At 46.3% G+C, this 24,722-nt stretch overlaps 1 protein-coding gene across 1 annotated transcript in view; it reads right to left on the bottom strand.

Annotated features, from left to right (window-relative positions):
* Positions 1–24,722, bottom strand: part of RNFT2 (ring finger protein, transmembrane 2) — a 67,277-nt gene that overhangs the window by 40,459 nt on the left and 2,096 nt on the right. Inside the window, exons 3-6 of the mRNA XM_063087894.1 lie at positions 20,420–20,886; positions 18,332–18,408; positions 15,215–15,315; positions 8,833–8,986 (exon numbers count right to left, since the gene is read on the bottom strand). Of these exons, the coding sequence (XP_062943964.1) occupies positions 8,833–8,986; positions 15,215–15,315; positions 18,332–18,408; positions 20,420–20,886 (799 nt within the window). The remainder of the gene's footprint in view (positions 1–8,832; positions 8,987–15,214; positions 15,316–18,331; positions 18,409–20,419; positions 20,887–24,722) is intronic.

The raw sequence follows: 24,722 nt of genomic DNA, 5'->3' as shown, positions 1-24,722 counted from the left end.
TAACTAGGTTTGGGTTAGGTTAATATAAAAAGTTTCATTTACAGAGAACTGAATGAGTAGAAGAAGGTTAGGATGATGTCTTACTCATTTTTATATTCTCAGCATCTAGGATTGCCCCGAAAGCAAACAGGCCCTGAATAACATCAGTGGAATGGGAGAGGGGAGCAGAGGTGGAGGAAAACTCTGTGTGGTGGGATAGATGCAGGCCTAGTTTTAACCCCCTTATAGACAATTAACATGAGGCTCTTCATTCAGCCCATAGTATCTATGGTGTGCTCCCTGTTCACATGAGTTCACATTCTAGTGGGGAGGAGACAGAGAATAAAGCAAGAAAGACAAAACAATCTTATATTTCAGATACAGATCCATGCTAAGAAGGATATAAAATGATGCATGTTGGAGAAAACCACTTTCAACAGGGTGGTCAGGGAGGACTTCTCAGAGGAGGTGACATTGGAGTTGGGATCTGAATGATGGCAAGAAGTCATCCATGGGAACATTGGGAGGAAACTGCTCCAGGCGGAGGGAACAGCTAATGCAAAGGGCCTGAGAAGGCAGTGCTCGGTGCGTTGATGGCACCAGGAAGTCACCAGTGTGGCTGGCCCAGAGTAAGCAAGGGACAGGGTTGTGTGTGGCAAGGTTGGAGAGGTGGGCAAGAGCCACACCAGTCAAGTCCAAGACATATGAGTATTATAAAAGTTATCTGATTTGTAATGACAAGTGGCAGCTCAAGATACCTGGCCAGTGTGATGGTTTGGGGTCATGATTGAAGATCACTGGTTGCCATCTTTAACCATCTTGGCCAGCCAACAAGCTCTCCTAGGAGGCCCAGGTGAGAGGATTCCCAACAGACCCTCCTGGTTGGGAGGCATATGGGTCTTGGCATTGGCAGAGGGATGATTAAGGAAAGGAGGAAAATGAAGAGATTCCCAACATCCCCAGACAAGGTGGCTCACCCAGCCTCACACGTCAGGACCATCAAGCACATCCAAATACCAAAAGCCCTTCCAAAATCATAATTATAATATTAAACACCAACCTACCCTCTCAGTGGGTGGTGTGGAGGCCCAGGAAGGAGCATCTGTGCTGTGAGCCATTAGAGGTCCCTGACAGATGTGTCTCCCCCCCACCCCCACCGTAGCTGCAGATGAAGACCCGTCCTTTTCTTCTCCCCAGACAAGGATTGATGAGGCATCTCGAGAGCACTCAGACAGGCAAGGAAAGGCTGTGAACCTTTTCCAAGCCTGCAATTTATCTTGAGGAGACCATTCACATCACTTTTTACAGGCTGGATTATGCTCTGACCTGGCACATTAATCTCGCTGAATAAAATAATAATAATCAAAAAAAGGGAGCTGGACAGTTGCCAGGGAGGCATTAATAACTGTCTCCCACACCTCAGTGGTGCAGGGAAGGGGTGGCGGGGCCCATCCCCAGCCCCTCACCCCCAGCAGTGCCTGTCTGTAGAAGGAAGTAAGGTAGCTCTGGCCTGGACTTGGGGGAATTTTCTATAAATGGTATTTGGGGACTTGTTTCCTCAGTGAATGCTGAGGAATTTCCCAAACAAATTCAGGGAACTCACATGGGAGGGAGTATGGGTTAGTAACTCAGAATGGGGGTTCTGGAGTTGGATTGCCTGAGTTCAAGTCCCTCCTTAGACACTTACAAGCTGTGTGACCTTGGGCTACTTCCTTAACCTCTCACTGCTTTTGTTTTCTCCTGCCAGGAATGCAAAATGGTTCAGCCACTGCGGGAAAACAGTTTGGCAGTTCCTCAAAGAGTTAAACATAGAGTTACTGTTTAACCCAGTAATCCCATTCCTAGGTATTTTCCTAGAAAAACTGTGTTCGAACGGATACTTGTACATAAATGTTCACAGCAGCACTATTCACGGTAGCCAAAAAGTGAAACAACCAAAATGTCCGTCAACAGATGAACAGCTAAACAAACTGTGGTCTATCCATACAATGGAATATTATTCAGCCATAAAAAGGAATGAAGAACTAACATACGCTATAATGTGGATGAACCTTAAAAACACTATGTAATTGAAAGAAGCTGGATATAAAAGGCCACATATTGTATGATTTCATTTATAATAATGTCCAGAATAGGTAAATCCAAAGAGACAGAAAGCAGGTAAGTGGTTGCCAGGGGTTGGGGGGAGGGAGGAATGGGTAGTGACTGCTTAATAAATATGAGGTTTTCCTTAGGGCTGATGGAATGTTTTGGAACTAGATAGAGGTGGTGGTTATACAACATTGTGAATGTGCTAACTGCCACTAAATGGTACACTTTAACATAGCTAATGGCTAATTTTATGTTATGTGAATTTTACCTCAAACAAACAAACAGAAAAACAATAGCACTTGTCTTGTGAGCCTGATGTCACATGGAAATGAATTAGAGCCGTGCCCGATCCCACACTGCTCCTACTGCGATCAGTATTGTTACTACAAGGTTTGCAATCTTTGCCAAATTATTTAACTCAGTTTCTTCTCCAGGAAAAGAGATATCAATAGCATCCACCCTTCCAGTACTGTTAGGATAAAATGAGACAATGTCTTCAGTAGGCTACAAACAACATGAGTAAGGAGATTTTTGTCTACTTTGTTCATGGAGGTATCCCCAGTGCCTAGAACACAGCCTGGCCCATAGATGGCATTCAGCAAGTATCTTTTGAGCAAATGGCATTGCTTAACATACTGCCTGGCTCCTGGTAATTGCTCAGCAACATTTAGCTGTTTGGCTGCCAGACTTCTTTGAAAGTCCCTACATGGTCTCTTCTAGCACAGAGACGTGAGTATGCTTGTGGATTTCTGTGTCTTCACAAGACACAGAGGCACCTACCCACCTACCTGTCCATCCATCCACCCCCCCCACCCATCCCCTTATCTATCCTTCCACCACCCACCAACCTTCACATGCAGCCATCCAATTCCTCTACCTATCTATATATCCATCTACCCATCCATCCATCCATTCATCCATTCCCTTATCCATCAATCCACTCATCCACCAACCTTCACATGCAGCCATCCAATTCCTCTACCTACCTATATATCCACCCATCCATCCATCTCCCCAAACACACACATACATACATACAATGAATGCTTCTGAGTGCATAGCAGATGCTGGGGATCCATCAACCAACAAGCTAGATGCATTAATTCCCTTCCGTCACAGAGGTTACAGTTGAGCCGCGAAGGCAGACAATTAAATAAGCAATTACAGTCAGGGTGGTGAGTGCTAGAAGAGGGGAAGTGTGGGGTGCTGTGGGAATCCTCAGTGGGAGCACCATCCCTAGCTTGAAGGAGCAGGGAAGGTTCTAAAAAGAGGGAGATAAGTGAGTAAGGATGCCGGACAGGTAGGTGGGACCGGCGGGGAAGGTCTGTAAAGCCTCACGTGCCTCTTCTCCAGGCAATAACCAGCCCACCCCTCATTTCATCCATACACATTAAGTTTTTTATCTTTGCAGCATTTCAAGAAGCATATTGTTAACATCTCAATTTTCTGCAGGAGGAAACACACTCAGGAATGTTAAGTGACTTGCACAAGGCCTTGTGGCTGGAAAGTGGCAGGTTCAGGAATGGCCCAGGCCCTTCAGCATCCGGTCCATCTGGCAGATGATCTCCTGGCCCTCAGAAGTGGCTGTGGCCTTGGCAGTTGGAAGATTTGGATTTTTATTCTGATTTTGAAACTGACCAGCCTTAGTGTAGTAACTGAAATAAAATGGCCACCCAAACATACCAGTTCCTAATCCCTGGAACCTATGAATCTGACCTTATTTAGAAAAAGGGTCTTTGCAGATGTGATGAAGTTAAGGATCTTGGCATGGGAGGTTATCCTGGATTATCCAGGTGGGCCCTAAATGCAATCACATGTATCCTCATAGGAGAGAGGCAGAGGGAGACTTCATGCACAGAAGAGGAGAAGGCCATGTGAGGATGGAGGCAGAGACTGGAGCAATGCAGCCACAAGCCAAGGAATTCCAGCAGCCACCAGAAGCTGGTCAAGGCAAGGAACAGATTCTCCCCAGCACTCTGGAGGGAGTGCAGCCCTGCTGACAGCATGATTTTGGCCAAGTGATACTGATGTTGGACTTCCACCTTCCAGAACTATGAGAGAATAAACTTCTGTTGTTTCGAGCCACCAAGTCTGTGATAATTTGGTACAGCAGCCACATAAAGAGGAGATAATAAATTCTATCTCACAGGAGTGCTGAGAGCTTTAAAAGAGTCTGGACATGGGAAAGAATGTATGCAGACAGAGCCCAGAATGTAGGAGGTTAGGAGGAACCGTCAAGTGCCTGTCTTCTTTATCTTTCTCCTGGTCCCACTTTGAGGTGGAGCTTGAGTCCCGAAGCTGTGAAGACCCGGGCTGGCATCCCAGCTCTGCCATGTGACAGCCATGCGACTCTGAAAAGCACCTCATCTCTCACCCTCCACTCCCTCATCCATCTGTGAAAGTAATGGTACCTACTTCTGAGGAATATTGAGAGGCTGAGTGAGGTAATTCATACACGAAGTGCTCTTAGCACAGCATCTCGGGTACACAGTTGGTGCTTGATAACTGCAAGCTATTACTGTTATAGCTATTATTATTCCAGGTAGTCAGTGCTCAGCTAGCTTCCTCATGGGCCAGGATTCACCTCTCCTGCCCTCAACAGACATCAAAAAGATTTGCTGTCTTACTTTTATCTGTAGACAGTAAGCCAGAAGGCACAGGGCAGGGACTGAGTCTTACTCCAGTTTCTCCATTACACCACTCTCTCACGCATTCATAGAGTTCTACACTACGACTGATACTGTGCTGGGACTTGCAAATATACTGGTGGGTCAGAACAGACTTTCAGTATAGTGGGAAGGTAGAAGTGGATCTAATAATCACACAAAATAGGTAATCACAAAGTGTCACAAATGCTATAAAGGAACACGACTTGGTCAGGGGGATCTAGAGTGACTTTTGAGCTGAGGCCTCAAGGGTTAGTAGCCACTGGAGAAGCAGCATCTGTGGGGGTCTGAAAGGCATGAGTAAGGGGCTGAGACAGGAGGCAGAAGGGCACAGGAAAGAAACAAGGGCAGAACAGAGGAGTGGCATGGTGTCATGCTGGCATGGTGGGCAGGGGCAGACTGGGCAGCTTTGTAGCCGGGCCTGTGGAGCTTGGTCTTCGTCCTGAGTACAAGGGGCAGCCTCTGGAGAGTTTAAGTTGGGTGGAGGTGACGGGAGGGGACGATCAAATTAGTTGTGTTTAAAAAGACTGCTCTGGTTGCGGGGCAGAATGGAGGAGCCAGAATGGACAGACACCAGGAGACCGCTTTGGTCTCACGGTGGTGAGGACTAGGGTGGTGGCGGTGGACATGTGGAAGAAGGACTGAAAGAAGAAGGACTCCAGAGTCATTTCAGAGGCAAAGTGAACAGAACACGGTTACTGACTGGAAGAAGGGAGGAAGAGGAAGGGTCAAAGTCACTCCCCGGTTGTTGACTTGAACAATGGGGCAAAGGGAGGTGGCGCTCTGAGATCCAGAACAGTGAGAAGAGGTCCAGCGTTGGAGGAGATCCTGAGTTCATTCCTGTCAGTCAGTCTGTTGTGCGCCATTACCTCGTCGGCATCAACCCCCGCCGAGCTGAAAGGCCTCCCTCAGGCGGCCATGTTTTACACGCCCGACGCTGCCTGCCCCTGCGACAGCTGATTGGGTGAGGGGTAGGCACATGACCCACCGCAGCCCATTCATTGGCCAGCCGCTGAGCTATGAGCCGGCTGCTGCCGGAGGTGCGCCGGCCGCCGAGACCCCTCCCCCAGGAGCCTGCACTGGAGAATTCCAAGAGGACAAGGCGCTTGGCAGCGGCAGGCGCTGTAGACAACGAACCATGAGCTGCAGTTATAGCTGCGGAGGCCCTAGGAGGCCTTGTTCGTCTAGCTTTACGTTCTCGGCTCCGAGTCTACTTACGGAGGTGCATTTGAACACTGTCCCTTCTTGCAGTAAGTGGACGGTGCCTCTGTTCCGACTACAGCCGAGAGCCTAAGAGCTCGGACTCGGGGGCTTGCCTTTGCTCCTCTACTTCTAGCTGTGTGGCCTTGGGCTAGTCACTGAACTGCACCAGCTTTAGTTTCTACATGTGTGAAAAGGGGATGGTACTAATCACAGGACCCAGTTCACACGGGGTGTGGTGACGACTCAGTGAGTTACTGTGTATAAAGAACTCAGGACAGTGGCCAGCACATGGTAACTGCCCTGCAAGTGTTTGCTGTTCAGTTGTTATTCCTGGTCCTAACTAGAACTGGTAGAAAAATGATTCATTGTTGATGTGTTTTCAAGTGTCATTTACCACCAACTACCATGTGTTCCAATGTGGGGTCTGCCTCTCTTGCCCCTTTAGTCTGACCCTGCTAAGTGTGGACAGCCAACGAGATCCCAGCAGCTGACAGGTGCTAAGGTAAAGGGGGGGAGGGGTCAGGGGGCACTGCCATATCTCAGCGCTGGCTTCAGCCTGAGCTCCTCCCCAGCCTGGGCTGCTGTGGTCAGGGCTTGGGTCTAGCTGGGTGCAGCAAGGGGTATTATTGCTCAAGAGGGGGTGATGTGCCCTGTGCCTGCAGATGCCTGGGGCCTGTGCTCCCTGCGGGGAGATGGCCCATCTTGACTAAGGTGGCTGCAAGCTGTGCTTGGTCAAGGTATGTGGCCCCCATGAAGCTGACAGTGTAGCTGTTGAACCCTCTCTGGCCAGACCTGCCACTATCCAACAATGAAGTGAGGCCTGCACAGGTACTTGGAGAAGGAGATCAACTGGAAGCTTCTCCCTGCGGTTCCCAGCCCTAGAACATGAAGCTAGTGTAAGGGTACATGAAGCCTGTGAAAGTAATAACCTGGCCCAGATTCTCAGAGTAGACAGCCAGAAGAAACCCCTGGGTTTGGCATCTGGTAAACCTGAATTCAAATCCTGGCTCTGACAAGTGTCCACAAGGGATCTCTGAGCCTCAATGTTTTCGTCTGTAAAATGGGGGTAAGAGTGCCTACCTTGAAGGTAGGATGGTAGTAGCAGTAGGAGGAGGGGTAGTGGGCAAAGCAGTGATTAAAAATGACCATTGTGGTAGCCAGCATTTATTGAGCACTACTACGGGCCAGGCCAGCCCTGGATATTCATAAACTCTTTTCACTCTCCAAACAGCCTCATGAGGGAAGTCTCATGGGAGGGTGAGTAGGGTCCTGGCACACGAAAACCAGGTAACTGAGAAGAGATCAATACATGTGCTATTTACGGAGGTGTGGGCAAGGTTTAGAGAAAGCAACAAGGGATGGTCTAGACTGGAAGGGGTGAGGGGAGGGCATAGTTACCAGACCCGGACAGAAAGCTGTCTGGACAAGCCATCCATGATAGGAACTGTGTGTTCAGACTTGTTTTCCATACCTGATAAAGGGGATGCTAGTAATAACAGTGCCCACCTCGTGGGGATGTTATATGGATTCAATGAGTTAACAAGTATAAAGCACTTAAAACAGTGCCAAACTGTGGTACCCAGAGGGGAGGAAACCAGGTGTGGCATGCAGAATAATGTCCCCCCAGGCCTCCCAAAGAGGTTCATATCCCAATTCCTGGAGCCCATGAAAATGTGACCTTTTATAAAAAAAAGGGACTTTGCAGATGTGATTAAGTTAATGATCTTGAGATGGGGAGATTACCTTGGATTATCCACATGGGTGGGCCCAGTGAAATCACAGAATAAGAGGAATGCGGGAGGGCTAGGGCCAGAGAAGGAGATGTGAGGATAGAAAGAGAGGTCAGAGAGAGAAGAAAGTAGAGAAGAACTTGACCTGCCACCACTGACTTTGAAGATGGAGGAAGGAACATAGCCCTGCTGTCTTTATGCCACTTTTGGACTTCTTGATGCTGCCTTTGGGCACCAGAGCTGTGGCTTCATCTAACAAAACCTCAACAGCTTAGGATTTTGGCTCAACCAGAGAAATACATGGTGGGGGAGGGGAGTGGTGCTAAGGGGTGGGAGGACAAAAATGGGCTGAAAGATTACCCTGGCTAACAGGTTGGATCAGCTGTTACTCAACATTGACGGTCAATTCCAACCTGCTCTTCTGCCAAACGATACCTGGGACAAATTCTGAGCTTTCTGAACTTGAAAGATGGCTAGAAGCAGAGAGTGAAAAATGAAAAGCAGAAGTCTTCAGAGATTCTCCAGTCTGTTTATTTCTGTCCAGATTCCCTTTGGGTGGTCTTATAGAGGCACTGGTAATAATTATATCCTACAGGTGATGTCTTGTCCCAGCCCTGCTCGGTTCTCTGAATTCCAATGGCTATTCCTCAAGACCTCTTTATGCTGACCCCTGTTTCAAGCCTTTCCCTCGTGTATATTACAAAGCATCATTGCTACTGCTCCCCGTCCTGTGTCCATGGCAGACATCAGTAATCGATCATGGAGGTGGGCCCCCTTCACAAAATGACTTCCTGGAAGTCACAAAGAGTCAAAACCTATTAGGGCCATCATCCAGGGGAGAAGCAGAACCCAGGGCATGTTAATATGCTTTCTGCCTCTCAGGTGAAATGCAGATGAATATTGCATTATGGCAACTTTGAACAACAAAACTTAGGAAATGTACTTGACAGATAAAGGTGTGACAGAAAGGTGGTGACAAAAAAGAGCCGTGCTCAGCTTTGAGGAATGACATGAGGTGGTTGGCAGGAGCTACTAGCTCTGGCTCTATTTTAGACTCTGACATCAGCTCTGCCCTCACCCATTCTTTACTCCTTCAGAAGGTGCCTGAGTCCCCTGCAGGTTGGCGTCATTGGGACTACCGGCTGGCCACAGCCATTGCCTACCTTAGACTTGACGGCCAGGATGATCTTGGGCAGGGCCACAATGAAGCACTTGAGGGCGATGGTGATGTACTTCAGCACAAAGTCTGCGATCCCCACAATCCACAGCAGGTCGAAGAAGTCCAGAGTCTCCAGGTTGGGCTTCAGGAATATAAGGCTGGGGAGGGGATTCAAAGAGTCAGGATGTTCACTTAGGGCCAGACCCTCAGGAGCTTCTTCTACTCACTCAGGAGCCTTGTAAATAGTACCTGTAGAAAGAGCACTGGACTGGGAGTCAGACATCTGTGTCCTGTTCTGAATCTGCTACTAACCTGCGGTGTGACCTTAGGTGGGTCTCTTAACCTCTCTGAACGTCAGTTTCCTTCATGGTTAAATGACGAGATTGGCCAGGTGCATCATTAAGGTCCCCTCTAGTTTTATGGGTCTCCAACAGGCTTTACAAGAGGAGGCAAAAGGAGGGAAGGAGGGAAGGAAGGCAGGCCACAAAGACTGTGAAGGAGGGAGGGAAATGGATATGTTCCAGGCATTGTGTTAAGCTCTTTAGTCACTGGCTCTCACTGAATCCTCACAACAGTCCTTTGCAGTGAGCATTGCTTATGTCCACTTTATAAATGAGGCACTGAAACTTGGAGGTGTAGTTGCCCAAGGTCACACTACAAAGCAAAAGGACATTAGTATCAGACAGACATGAATCTGAATCCAGGCTTCTCCATCTGTTGGACCCTGGGCAAATGAAGTATCTCTGTAAGCCTCAGTGTTCTCATCAATAAAATGGGAATCATTCCCTCCCTCGTAGTGTTACTTGCAGGACTTGATAAGAGACATACTATAGACTCTGCCATGCAGCAGTGATGATAACAGTAACTAAGAGGCAGGCACTTTTATCCACCCCATTCTGCAGATGAGAAAATTGAGGCATGGAAAGGTAAAGCAACATGAACAAACATGAAGGGACAGAGCTGGGTCTGAACCCAGGCACCTGGCTGCAGTTAGTGCATTCATCCTTACCCTACAGCAGTGCTACTTGGAGCATGTGAACCTGTTTCACCTGTCCCTGAGCAGGTAAGTTACACTTCATGCTCACTTTCTGTCCTTACCTCCTCGGAGACAGACAACAAGCAGTTCTCAAGCTGACACCGGTCCACAGACCACACTTTAAGTAGTACTGCTCTCCACGACCTCTGAGGATAAGGGTGTTATTCATAATAGTAGCTAAAATACCCTGGCCTCTTACATCACGCTGGGCCTGCTCTCTGTAGTTATGTGTCTTAACTCGGTTCTTTTCCCCAAAGATTCTGGGGTGCTAAGAAGTGGAGTCATATGCCCACGGTGTCTTGGCTGGAACGGGGAGCTAGGATTGCAGCCAGCACCCAGTCTGTGCAGGACATTCTCCTTTCTTCCCACCAGATTACAGGCTCCCAGCAAGGGCCAGACTGAATCCTATCTGTTTCCTCCAAAGCAGAGAACAGTGCACACAGCACAGGGAGGATGCTTTCTAAATGCTTCTGTAAGACTCCACCTGGCTGGGTGCAAAATGAGGCCTCTTGCTTCTAGCATCATGGGAATGGTTTTTTTTTTTTTTTTTCTCTACTGTTATATTTAAAGAGCTGGAATAGGGCGAAATCAATGAAAACTATCTATTCTGGCAGTCGCTCACACCACCTTCAGTGTCCCTCTCACATCCCAGCCCTGTCCCAAGGGACCATTCCCACTATAACAGGGAGGGGCTGGTGGCCCCGAGCTCCATTCTTTGGCCCTGCCCTCACTCTTCCCCAGGATAGCTAGCGCTAGCAGGTTGACTTCCACACTCTGCCAAACCTTTTATGCTTCTGTGATTGCAATAAAATGGAGATCTGCCTTGCATTTTTCCTTGCACTGGCATCTCACAGACACCAGTTGGTGTTGATTCACCCATCTAGGATTTATTCCATTTCCTTAGTGCTCTCTGTTTTTGCCTTTGGTGGGGAGGGGGCGTGGCAGTACCAAAATGTTTTTCCACAGATTGATCCTTAATTCCACTTGTTTCTGAAGTACTCTATGAACTTGAACAGAGTGATATATTTTATTGTCAGTTTTCCTCCTCATTAGGCACTCGCAGCCATAATTATAGTAATTAATCAAAAAAATAATCATGATATGACTATAAGTAAATGTCTTATAGTTTACCCAGTACTTTCTTGTGTATTATGACCTTTGGGCTTCCTAATTAGCCTGTTCAGGTGGATAAGGCAGGAATTAACTTGGTCCGGGTTTCACAAATGAGGAAACTAGCTAGAGAAGGCTCAAAGAGGTGACATTATTTGCCAAAGGGCGCAAAGCTGGTAAGTGGCAGTGTTAAGACTCTCTGCTGTTGGTCATTAGACTTGAAATCCTGAGAAAATTCAAGCTCACTGTTAAGGGCTGCCTTTGAGGCTAAGACTCCTTAGAAAAGGCTTCCTGAAGTTTTGGTTTTCTCATCTGTGCAATGGGATAGCGATACTCTGCTGGGTCACTAGGAGGGTAAAATAATATAATGGTTGTTGGTATCACTTACAAACATTCTCTAGGCTGGTGACATCAGTAAGGACCAGGACTCAGGTCTGTTGCTTTTCTCTTTTTTTTTTATTTGACTGGCCAGTACAGGGATTGAACCCTGGACCTTGGAGTTGTAAGTACCACTCTCTAAGCCAGTTTCTCTTTCTGTACTGTCAGTTTGACTCAGCCCTGCTTTGATGGGGGCACAGAGGTCTGAGCCTGGAAATAGGATCATGCCCAGGAAATGCACGAGCCATAAATTCATCCAGGGTTCTGGGAAAGTCCACCTACACCCTCCACCAGGACCTTAACATTCTGGACCATGCAACTAATGCAGAATGTGAGATGTGTGTAGGTGCCTTGGAACTTAGAATTGCTTTTATGGGAAGACCTCAGAAAGTGGTGAAACTGCTCACTCCTCAAAGTCCATTTTCTAAACAGATGGACATAATCTGAAAGCTTGACTCGAGTTTCACTCCTGTCCTAGAGGCCCTCAATGGCCAACCCTCCCCCACCATCCACAAAAAAAACCCTCCCCTCATTTCTAACAGCCCTGATAGCTTCTACATAGAGTGAAAACATTCTGGTCACATTCTCTTATTCAGTGATTTCCAAACACTTTTTTAAAAATGAAGCTAAATTTATTCCTCTTATGGGGTTGTTCTGTATTTCTAATTGATTCTTTGGTGTTAAAATACCCATTTTAAAATGAAACACCATACTGGCCAACTGCCAAAAAAAAAAAAAGAAAGAAAGAAAGAAAGAAATGATGTAGTGGTAGATGATCATTTTTTTCTAATTATGGTAAAATACACATTACATAATATTGATCCTCTTAACCATTTGTATATACATAGTTCAGTGGTGTTATGTTTATTCACATTGTTGCACAAACCGTCCCCACTATCTGACCACAGAATTCTTTTTACCTTGCAAAACTAAAACTCTTTACCCATCAAACAACTCCCCCTTTCCTTCACCCCCAGCCCCTGGCAACCACCATGCTACTTTCTGCCTCTATGAATGTGACTACTCTAGGTACCTGATATAAGTAGACACATACACTGTTTATCCTTTTGTGTCTGGCTTATTTCAATTCACAAAACGTCCTCAAGATTCATCCATGCTGTAGCATGTGTCAGAATAGCCTTCCTTTTTAAGGCTGAATAATAATCCTTTGTATGGAAATAGCATATTTTATTTATCCATTCATCTGTCAGTGGTCACCTGAGTTGCTTCTACCTTTTGGTTATTGTGTGATGATTGTTTCTTTAGATTTTTTTAATTGCGAAAAGCAAGTTGGCATATACTTGGTGGACCCCTAGACTTTGTTTTGGGCATGCTTTACTGATTTGTGAAATCTCCATGTCTGGGATTTACAAAATTTTGTGTCCGATGTGGATCTGTGACTCTGGTCACCCATAGACCCTTCTACAAACAGTCCTCAAATTCTGTAAAGTAGTTGCCTTTGAAGCATCTGTCCAGCCTGTGACCCTCTGTTCTGAGACATGCTCACCACTACCATCCTCAGGGAAACTGTTCACATTCCCACCGGACCCTGTGACCGGGCCCTTATGGCTACAGCTGCTTGGGACGGGTGGATCCCTGACCCAGGAGAAGCCAATCAGGGGCTTTCTCTCTTGAATCTGAAAAGGAGACTGCCAGTGAAAAGCTAAACCATGCCAAGAGCTGAACATCAGAGTAAATGTCCATGAATTCTGGCTGTCAAATTCCAGGAACTGGGGCTAGCCAGTTATTCAGCAGGTTAGAACATGGTGGTGATAACACCATGGTCAAGGGTTCATATCACCTTACTGGCCAGCCACCAAAAAAACCTCTGAACAACAAAAAACACAACTTCTAGGAACTTCCCCGGTTTCTGCCCTTTCTCAGGCCTGGTTGTCCAGGTATTCTTAGGATTGTCTAAACCCTGCCTGAAGTAATAATGCCTAAGGTAAGAATGCCCTGTTTGCTTAAACTAGTAACCCAAAGGGCCCTAATTGATGTTTTTTTAATATAGTTCTGGGGACATGTGTAGGAAGTGTCAATAAATGCTACTTGCTGATTTAAAATGATATGCTGGTAAAGGAAAAAGAGTTATAAAATGGCATGTTCTATACACTACAACTTCTGTAACAAAAAAGCACATATATGCAGAGAAAAATGTTAACAGGGTTGCTGTTAGGTAACAGAATTGGAAGTGATTTTCATCCTTTTTGTTTTTAGTTGTTTTCCAACTTTCACCATTAAAAATAAATTACTTTTGAAATTACAAAAATATATTCCTTTAAAAATTCTGAGGTACTCATTTATTTATTGGACAAATATTGACAGGCAACTGCTCTGAACTAAACACTGTATGGGGCACCAGGGAAAGTAACTCACTAACAGAAAATGGGAGGCTGGCAAGCAGCCCTGAAAGAATTTGGAAAGGAAATTTTTTGACTGTTCACCATGCTCACTGCAGTGAGTGAGGTTTCGCCTGCTCCGTTTATTTGTTTTTCTTTCTTTCTTTTCTTTTTTTTTTTTATTGCCCACTCCGTTTATTCTGGCAGATCTGTGAAAAAAGCTTCTTTGCTTCAAAAGATTTTCCAGGTGCCTGGCTGCCAGGGTGATGGGAAGGAATATTTCAAGGAAGCTTATGATAAATCAAGGCTACTTAATCCATTCAAGTTCTTTGGCTCTGCTTCCCTGTCTGCCACCATATTGCACAGAACTTGGAGTCAACAGGTCACAGAGAAGAGCATCCCCAATCATATGACATGTGTTTGGGGTAGGGGGAGCAGGGAGCCCGGTATCTTTGTTTCTGCCCAGTCAAACCAGATGGGGTAGACATTTTTATCCCTTAACATTAAAAAACAACAACAACAAAAACTATTCCTATTATTATGTAAAAAAAGCATCCATTACAAAAAAATTGTAAAATACAGATAATTCCAAAGAAAAAATAAAGTTACCCACATATCTAACATCTAAATTTGTTAATATTTTTGGTCAGGAGTCAGCAACCTTTCCTGTAAAAGAATAGATAGTAAATATTTTTGGCTTTGTGGGCCAAACAGTCTTCATCACAACTATTGAACTCCATCATAGCACAAAAGTACTCATAAATGATACGTAAATGGATGGGTGTAGCTGTGTTCCAATAAAATGTTATTAGTGAAAATAGGTGGATGGCTGTGGTTTGCCAACCCCTGTTTTAGTGTGTATCTTTATAGATTTTTAAAAATGTAGACATATATACATTAAAATAACGTCAAAAAGCAATTACATTCATAAGGTAGGGAAAAAAAATCAAACAGTACAAAAAGCCAAACAGTGCAAACTAAAAGTTTCTAATCTTCAGTGCCCACCCCAAAGACAACTATTGTTTCTAGTTACTTGTGTGTCCTTCTGGAAATATTCTAGAACTGCACTGCCCATCCAGTGTCCACTAACCAGTCTGAGCACTCGAAATGTAGTTGGTTGGAACTGACGTGGGCTGTACATGTAAAATACTATATTACAAAGAACGTGAAAAAGAGAATAAAAAATATCTCATTCTTAATTTTTATACTGATTGCATATTGAAATGAAAATATTTTGGATATACTGGTTTAAATAAAATGTATTATTAAAAAGGAATTCACCTGTTTCTGTTTAGTTTTCTTTATGTAGCAACTAGAAAATGTAAAATTACATATGTGGCCTGCACTGTATTTCTACTAGAAAGTGCTGTTCTAGGCATATGTGTATAATAACAGTGGGGTGGAATTTGAAAGTCTCAATGTGACAGAGCTGGTGCATCCTTCTCAAGTGAAGGGGTGTGTGCCCCAAGCCCCACAAAGCCCCCTACTCTCCCACTGGGGGAGGGTCCGACTCCCCTGCTCACCTGTTGTATAGCTGCTGGGAGCTGAACGTGTAGAGCACATATAGAGTGTTCCCAGCCAGAAAGGCCAAGATCCACAAGATGACCAGCACCGACCTCTTCTCCTGGAGACAAATCAAGAGATCTGTGAGGATTCTGTGATGATAAAGAAGCACATGGCAGAACCTTCCAGAATCTTCCAGAATGTTCTCTGATGAGTGGCAACTTTTCACTTTCTCAGAGTTTTGGAGGAAGCGGGGCTGGTCACAGAGAAAGTGACAGAATGGTGGAAACCTGCTTGGAGAACTATCCAGAAAGGCAGGAGAGCACTGTGGTTTACAGCACAGACTTCAGAGCTGGATGACCTGGCTTCAAATCCTTGGTCTGCTACCTGGGAGCTGTTCAACCCCAGGCAAGTTACTTAAACTCTTTGTTATTTCCCTTTCCTAATCTGTAAAATGGGTATATATTAGTATCTACTTTATAGAGTTGTGAGATTTAATGTACATTAATGCTGAGAACAATGCCTGGCATGTAGTGTTAGTTTATTGTTAGGAACTGAGGCACAGAGAGGTAAGTAGCTATTGCTCACAGGCATGTGTTTTAAGCCTCGGTGTCCTCATTTGAAAATGGGGGTGTTATTAAGGACTAAGACAAATTTGTAAAAGTAAACATTCAGCCTGGTACAAACTCATATTTCAGGCTTGGTAAGGAGTAGGACCTAGTATTAAGACTTTATAACCCAGCTAGGTTCAGATCGAGAGGTTGGAGATTTCTGCTCGCTCTTTTTCTAGCATGGACCTCTGGGCTACTGCCATGGATTGACCGTTCAATGTAGGGCCACACTGATAGTATTAAATTCAAATTCATACACACGGCCATCAAAGCCCTTACTATCCAGCCCTGTTTCTCTTTCTTCAGCTTTGTTCCTTTTTAGTCCCCAGGAAAAAAAGCATAAAACCTTCTTAGTTTTTTGTTTCCCAGCATCTTCTCAGCCCGAGGGCAATCTTAGGAAATGTCCAGAGAAGGGCATGTTCCTGCTTGTGTACCCTGGGAGACATATGCAGACCCCGCTACTGTTGATTCTCAAAAGCTTGTCTTTTCCTGGACCAGGCAGCTGCATTGCTGGAATAAGATGAGGTCATAACTTTCCCAGTGTAACCTTCCCTGCGGTTTCGGTAAATGCTCAATACACACTGTCTCCAGACACAGCTCAGCGCCCCACGCACTATTACGACGACGCACATTTCCAGGGAGTGGACGAAACAAATGCATCTCCATCCACCCATTACTCCAGGAGTGGTCAAGGTTAACGACTCAAGAAACCACCTCCAACCAACCAGCTGCTCTTATCAATGTGATTAATCCACTCGGCAACTCTTTTTACTCCAATAAATAATAGATCCCAGTTTAATTCCCTGTACATCCAAACCAAAGGTGGAATAGAAAGAGGGAATTAGCAATGCCCCGAGAAGACATCATCTGAAGGGCAAAGGAGGTAGCTCTCTAGTAATAAGCTGAGACTCTTAGACCATGCAGACCCTTGCTCACAGAAAATATGTACACATAGGCAAAACGTCACCTATCTTCATAGTGTTCAAGGACCCCTGGAGCCCTGTCCATGGATCTAGACATCCTCTCAGCAACTAAAATTCAAGTCAAGGCACCACTGGGATGTTACTGCATTTGAGAGAGAGCCAGCCCCAAAGCCTCCCACTATGGTGCTGAGTCAACCTGCTGTTTTAATAACAGCAGAAAGGGGTTTGCATGAAGAAGATGAGACTAAGGGTCAAGAAGAACCTCTGGCTCTGTCTCCAGCCCTGGACCTCAATGTGCTCATGTGCAAATGGAGACTGAGCTGCTCTCTGTGCCGCATGCAGGCCCAAGTGCTTTTGAGACAGCAGATGACACTATAGAAGTGTCAGAGAAGATGGTGATTGGTATGGGGTCACCTGCACAGTAGAAAGCACAGGCTTTTAAAAAAATAGCTCAATTAAATGTTTCCTATATGCCAGGCACTACACTAACACCTTCTATGCACTATCTCATTTAATCCTCTCCATGGGTCTCTGCGTATGAATAGTCCCTTTACCAGAGGCGGTGCCAGAGGCTGAGATAACTGAAGTAACCTATCCCAGGGCCTGCAGGTGGGTGGAAGAGCTGGCATTTGAACTTAGAATAGGCTCTGGGCTCAACTGCCTGGGTTCAAATCCTGATGCCACCACTTGCACTCACTGTGTGACCTCAGGCAAGGAAATTAAGTGTCTCTGAGCCACTGTGTCCTCATGGGGAAAATGAGATGAGAGTGATTTTGTCTCCCTCTCAGGTTGCTGGGATGAGTCTGCAAGATGAGTTGTGCAATAGGCTGTGTGCTGTGCCAGGCACACAGTGCTAAGCAGACATTAGAGGACCTTCAGGATGCTGGTGGTGAAGCTCTGCGTCCACCCAGCAGCATCAGTGGGATGGCCTTAACTGTGAGGGTGGGTTGGGAGTGAACTAATGGGCTGCATGCCAGGAGAGTAAAAGGACTGGACTAGGGGCATGTAGAAGAGATGCTGCTGATGGAAGGGAGGAGGGCAGAGGAGAAGGGTGGCACATCTGGGATCTGCCCAGCAGTGGTAGCCTGAAGAACAGTCTCCTAAAGATGTCTATGTCCTAATTCCTGGAACCTGCGACTATGTTAGGTGGCAAAGGAGAATTGAGGTTGCAGATGGAATGAGGCTGCAAATCAGCTGACCCTGAGATGGGGATGGTCTCCCGGGTTATCCAAGCAGGCCCAATGTAATCACAAAGGACTTTAAAAGTGGAAGAGGAATTCAGAAGAGGGAAGTCTGAGGGAGATATGACTACGGAAGGATGGTCATAGAGATGCAATGTTGCTGGCTTGAAGAACGAGGAAGGGGCCATGAGCCAAAGAATGTGGGTGACCTCTAGACTCTGGAAAAGGCAAGGAAAGATTCTTCCCCAGAGCCTCCAGAAGGAATGCAGCCCTGTCAACACCTTGATCTAGGCCTAGAGAGACCCACTTAGAGTTCTGCAGATCAGAAGTGCAAAGACAATAGATTTGTATTGTTTTAAGTGACTAAGTTTGTGATCATTGGTTATAGCAGCAACAGGAGACTGATTGGCCAGGTGACTCACCTTGAGAGAGACCTGTTCTCGGAGTGTGGAGTTGGCGTAGGCGAAGGTGCTGGCCATCCCGATGCACACAGCAATGCCTGCGGGACAGAGGAGGGTTCAACACCACCCACTCAGACTCGTCAGGCCCATCCCAGGACCATGAGCAACTCTGGAAAAAGTCACATCCCTGTTCCCCTTGGAGTTGACAGGCTAACCACAGAAGAGAGAGAAAATCCCACTTCTGGGGGATTTAGGATGCCATGTAAATCATTGGGAACCCTGAGCCATTCTGACTATACGCCTCTGATTTAGGGATAGGATTTAGGCCATGGTGGAGATATTTTACAGCACTGAGCTAGGAGAATGGGCTGTGCAGTCTGGTAAGACCTGGGTTCAAATCCTGGCTCTGCTTCCTCCTCTCTGTGTGAGCTTGGGCAAGTTGCTGCACCTCTCTGAGCCCCAGTTTCTTCTGCAAAATGGACAGAATAATAACAGTACTTACCTCGTAGAGGGATAATGCTTATAGAACACAATCTCTAGCAGTTACTAAACGGCGCCTATTATTTCTACTTTCAAAAAGAACCTGAGGTGTGTTATTTGTAATAAAAGCATACATGGAAAAAGAACACAACAACATAAGGAATAAAAGTTTCACGTTAAAGGGGAAAAAAAATCCCAGCTAACAGGAAAACATGACCCAGGCAGATGGGAGAATGGAATTGAATTTAATCCACAACTCATTTAATTGTCACTGTTTGCCAAGCTAACATCTTGGAATTCTCCCAGAATAATGATTTTCAAATCCTACTTTTTGTTACTTGTAGACAGGATTCTGCTTTGACACAATGTGTTTGGAGTTTGTTTACTTTTTTGATAGTATGTGCACTCTAGGTATTTCTCCAGATCTACTTTGAAAAAGATACATTTCTTCATTGAAAACATAGAAAATAAGAACCAGTAACTCCCCAATCCTTTTTCCTACTCTCTTCTTTGATGAAAAAAAAAAAAAAAAAAAAAAAAAAACCAACAAAAAATCTGCCAATGAAAAAGAAAATAAGCATACTGGAGAATAAAACTTAGCTGTGAGTTTGCCAGATTTCAGGGTAAGAGGGATCATGCTGGCTTCCGTGTCTAGGGATAAAAAGGGAGAGGCTTGTACGGTAGCGCCCCAGCAAGGAAGGCGGAGTGGTCCCAGTTGCCTGAGCTCACAAAGAGGGGAAAATAAGAAACAAAGGACAGCCTAATCCCTTCCAGATGTTTCCTTATGGGAAGTGGTGGGCCATGAGATAATTCTTATCCTTACTCCTACCATAGGACTAACACAATACCCTACGAGCCCGGCAGGGCACGGCAACATCATGATCTAACAACAGTAAGAAACAACAACAATAATAACAACAACAGTAAACACAGACCATTTATTGCATGTTAAGTATGTGTCAGGCACAAGGCTAGGCACTTTATGAATCACTGTCTTACATCCTAATAACAACAACAGGTAGCATTTACTGAGCACTTGCTATGTGCCAGGCTCTATGTTAAGTATTTTAATGTGTGTTAATAATGAGTAAAATAAAAATAACAATCTGCACTTGCAAAGCACTGACTCTCTGCCAGGCACTGTCCAAACTGCTTCACACATATTAACTCAAATTCAACCTCACTGCCATCCATGAAGTATATACTATCATAACCCCCAACGTACAGATGATGGAGCTGAGGCACAGAGAGGTTAAGTAATATACCCAGCAGCACACAGCTAGTAAGGGACAGAGCTGGGGTTCAGACACAAGCAGACTGAGCTCTTCATTATTACATGCTACTCCTTCACGTCAAGAAACAAGCTGAGGAAGTCTGTATCACAACCCCCATTGGACAGATGAGGAAACTGAGGCTCAGAGACCAGGTGACTTGCCCAAAGACACACAGTGAGTTGGCCAGGATTTGAACCCAGGTCTGACTCAGAATTCCACACCCTTAAGCACTTTGCACCCTGCTTGCCTCTCCTTCCTTCCCCGGCACCTTGGATGAAGAGCCCCCCACCCCACGGGCTGTGGGGGCTCCATGTTTGAAGCCGTAGGCTAGGACACCACGTCCCCAAGGACTCACCGAGCTTATGCTGGAAGCACACTTTGGCCAGGAGGATCAGGATGAAGGGGAGTCCTTTCTGGAGCCAGCAGATCACAGCCTTCAGCTCGGACAGGGCAGGGGCAGGTGTCCCTGGCTGCTCATCACCCCCCTCCTCCGAGTGTCCTCGGTGGTCCCCGCCCACATGCTGCAGCAGGGAGCTCCCACGGTGGCCGCCATGGTGGAAGTGGTGGTGGGGCTGGCGGTGGTGGTAGGTGCCCCCCTCACCCCGGCCCCCTCCTTCCTCCCTGGACCCTGGCATCTGGATGAACACGTCCCCACCGCTGGCAGAGGACCCCAGCACCAGGCTGGTTGGGAACGGGCTGGCAGGAAGGTTGCCTGTCAAGCCGGAGAAGAGTGTGGGTGAGGAGGCTGTTTCTGCCTTCAGGCTCTCAAAGACCCCGCCTTCGTCCACACTGGCCTCGGAGCTGAGCGCCTGGCTGCGACTTCTGGTGACAAGGGAAGAGAAACCCGACCAAGTCAGGTGGCTAGAAAGACAGAACCCCAGCAGAGGATGGGGGACAAATACTACCAGTGATGTTATGGGCTGAACTGTGTCTCCCTCAAATTCCTGTGTAAAAGTCCTAACCCCCAGCACCCCAGAATGTGACCTTATTTAGAGAAAGGGTCTTTAAAGAGGTTACAAAGTTAAAATGAGGTCACTGGGGTAGGCGCTAATCCAATAGGTTTGGTGTCCTTTTATAAATGAGGACATTTGGACACAGACAGGTACAGAGGGACAACTGTGTGAAGACACAGGGAGAAGACAGCCATCTGCGAGCCAAGGAGAGAGGCCTCAAAAGAAACCATCCCTACTGACACCTTGATTTTAGGCTTCCAGCCTCCAGAATTGTAAGAAAAGAAATTTCTGTTGTTTAAGGCACCCAACCTGCGGTACATGGCAGCTCTAGCAGACTAATACAAATAATAATAGCGATAGAATCATAACCTTTATTGAAAACTTAACTATGTGTCAGACACTTTTTCTAAGTGTTTTTCATTGATCAACATTTAAATCCTATCAACCTTGTGAATTAGGTGCTAGTAATATCCCCATTTTACAGATAAAGAAACAAGACACACAGAGAGAAAGTTACTTATCCAGAGCCGCATAGCTGGTAAGGGATGGAGCAGGGGGATTCAAATCCAGGCAGTGTAACTCCAGAGCCCACGTTCTTAAACACTATACTTCGCTGAAAAGGGAATGCAGAGTTCTATGATTCTAGAATAACCTCAGGAACCCAAAGACCTCTGGCTCTGGAATCTTCAAGTTTAATGACTCCCAGTTCCCCAGAGGGGCGAGCCTTGGTACAGCTGGTATTTGGTGGGCAGCAGACAGTAATGGAAAGACTTAGTAGAGATGCCCACATTTGAACCCCAATCTCTGCACCTGAAAAATGGGCAAAAATACCATTGAAGCATAGAATTCCTGGTGGGATCAAATTCAAAATACCCTTGGAAATGTACCTGACACACAATAGGTGCTCAATACATGGGAACTAACTCTAGTCCCTATGGAAGACCTCCAGAGCAAAATTGCTTTTTCTAGTTCCAAGCACAGGCCTCTTGGGTTGGAATCAGGCAAAGGATTTGGTGGCTCTTTCAGAGCCATTCCTGGAGGAACAGAGATCCCAGAGTTCTGGCTGCCAGTTTCTTCTCTTGAGCTTATACCCTTTGCAAATGGAATCCCTACGTGGAAACTCAGTCTCCACCACAGACACAGTGGAGCTGATTTCCTCAATGTGAATGTGTTGGGGAGGAGGAGGGAGGGCGAAGAGCCCTCCCACTTCTCTCACTCTGGGGTGGGACCCTGAGGCACCTCCACAGACCCTAAAGCATTCCAAATACATCATGAGCTTACTGAAAGCAAGAGCTGAGTTTCACTCACCCTCTGGACCCCATGACCCAGGGCACACAGTAGATGCTTAATGTATGCTAGACATCATCCAGTCACCAAGTAGCAGCAGGAGGGAGGCTGCAGGGAGGTTTTATGCAGCTTTCACACTCGATCCTGTATAATCCACTCAGAGGCCTCCACTCAGAGGCCAGGGTGCATTTAAAAAAACATATATTTGATTATTTCACTCTCCCACTAAAAGCCCTCCAGGGGATTCCCATTTGGCACTCCTTCCTGCAGTCTCAGATAAGCCCTACAGATAGATATTTATGTCATTCTCATTTTACAGATAAAGAAACTGAGGCTCTGAGAGATGAAGGTGCCAAAGGCCCTGGATTATCTGGCTTCAAACTCCAGCCTCATCGTGTACCCCTTTCTCACTACTCAAAGTCTCCTTTCTATAGGTTGTCACCTTCACTGAGATGTCCCCCGAAATTTTCCACCCCATCCTACTTAGGTAACATACACTCATCCATCAGATTTCAGCTACAATCTCTCTTCCTCGGTGGAGTCTCCCCTACCTACCAGACAATGGCAGTGCCCTGCTTCTTGTTCTCACTGCACGCTAACCACACCTGCACAGATGGATGACAGTTGTCATTTTGCTGCTTATCTTTCCCTTGAGACCTGTGGCTCTTGATCTTGACACTGGCCTCACGTTATAATCACTTGTGGGAGCTCCTGAAAAACCCAGGTGCTCCGGTCCCATTGTAGACCAATTGAATAGAAGTCTTTGGGGGTGGCTCCAGCATCTTGAGTTCTTCAGAGTTGCCAGGTGACTCTAACGTGCAGTCAGTGCTGTGAACCAGTGCTCCATGAGGTCAAAGACCATACCTGTTTGCCCCTCACTATATTTCTACCACCTGGCAAGATGTACCTGGCACATAGAACATGCTCAGTGAGTGGTGTTTGAGGGAATGAATGAACGAGCATACTAAAGGCTTTGACAAGGCTGCAATTGAAAAAAATTAACACTGTTTAAAGCTGGTGTTTGCCCAGATTTATTCAACCACGGAATTCTTTTTATCCATGGAAAACCGATTACCACCCTGCAGAACACCTGTGAAACACAGCAGGGGGCATGCTGGTCTGGAGAAGTCTCAGGGTTGGTTTCTCTGGCCTCACAAATTGGGCCTAGGGGTATGTTATTATGAACCTGGTGCAAGCGACAAAACTTGAAGATGGCCACCTTCTCCCCCTCCCCCACCATGCTGCGTCCTTGCTAGCTCCAAAGGCCCAGGAAATGTGTGGTCCTCCTCCCTTTGCCTCTGGATAATAATAATGGCAATATTAATAATGACAACAACAACAAACACCATGGCTATGATCCTTAAGGGGCCTTGAGCTTTTTCTACACTTCAAGAAGCTGAGCTCAGAAAGAGTCCTGGCAGGTGCCCATATTTGCCCATGCGGAGGCCACTCTTTCTCCTCTGCTGCCCCTTGAGACCCTGGAGAGCCCTCCCTGGCCTCTTGAGCTCACCAGCACTCTGAGTTTACTGGGCTCAGGGGGCTTCCAATACAACCAGGGAAGTCTCAACCCACCGAGGGGCTTTTTATAGCTGGCCTCCCTTCCCTGGGCCTCTCCACTGCATCCAACCGGGATTTCAGCCTAAACGGGAAAGAATATTCCTTGGGGGGACAGAGGCTGCACTTCCAACTTAACCACTTAAGGGCAAGAGCTTGAGGCAGCCCAGGAGGAGAAGTGGATTCACCCAGATAGGAGGCAGCTGAAATGTGGTGTCTCAAAATTGATTTTCCGTCCCTGAGCCTCAGCTTCCTCATCTGTAAAATGGGTATAAGAATAGTCCTGACCTCATTGGGCTAACGTGAAGGTGGCAGAGAGTAAGCACTCAATACACAGTGGCTGTTATTTTTTTGTTGTGATCTCTGCCCCCAAAAGATCTCATGGTTCACTTGAGAGCAGATGGCAATGCTGTCTTCAGAGGCTGCAAAAGCTCCAACAGGCACACTTATTCTAAGCTGGATGCTGTGTTTGTGCACTGTTACACTCATTCCTTCATTCATAAGCAACTCTGAGTTTTATCTGCCATTTATGGATGGAGAAACTGAGACCGAGGGGTGAAGTCTCTTGACAAAGGCACTATAGTAGGAAATGGATGAGCTGGGATTTTGGCCAAGGGTTGTGTGACTTATGGCCAATGCTCCTCCCTGCAGAAGAGTCAGGCTTGATACAAAACTTGGTCCAATGTTGGGACTGGTAGATATTATTTGTGATTTTGCAGCCAACACTGGAGTTGCAGGGGACCCAGAATGGGATGTGAGGGAAGAAAAGCTTGTCTGCCTGCTCGTTGGATGTATGTGCTAGCAAGGGGGTGGGGGTGGGGGTGGGGCTGGGAGACACTGCCTGAGAATAGGCCCCAAAGGTGT

The sequence above is a fragment of the Cynocephalus volans genome, chromosome 2 (genome assembly GCF_027409185.1).
Source record: "Cynocephalus volans isolate mCynVol1 chromosome 2, mCynVol1.pri, whole genome shotgun sequence".
Taxonomy (NCBI): Eukaryota; Metazoa; Chordata; class Mammalia; order Dermoptera; family Cynocephalidae; genus Cynocephalus; species Cynocephalus volans.
This window is presented reverse-complemented; position numbering and strand designations above follow the sequence as displayed.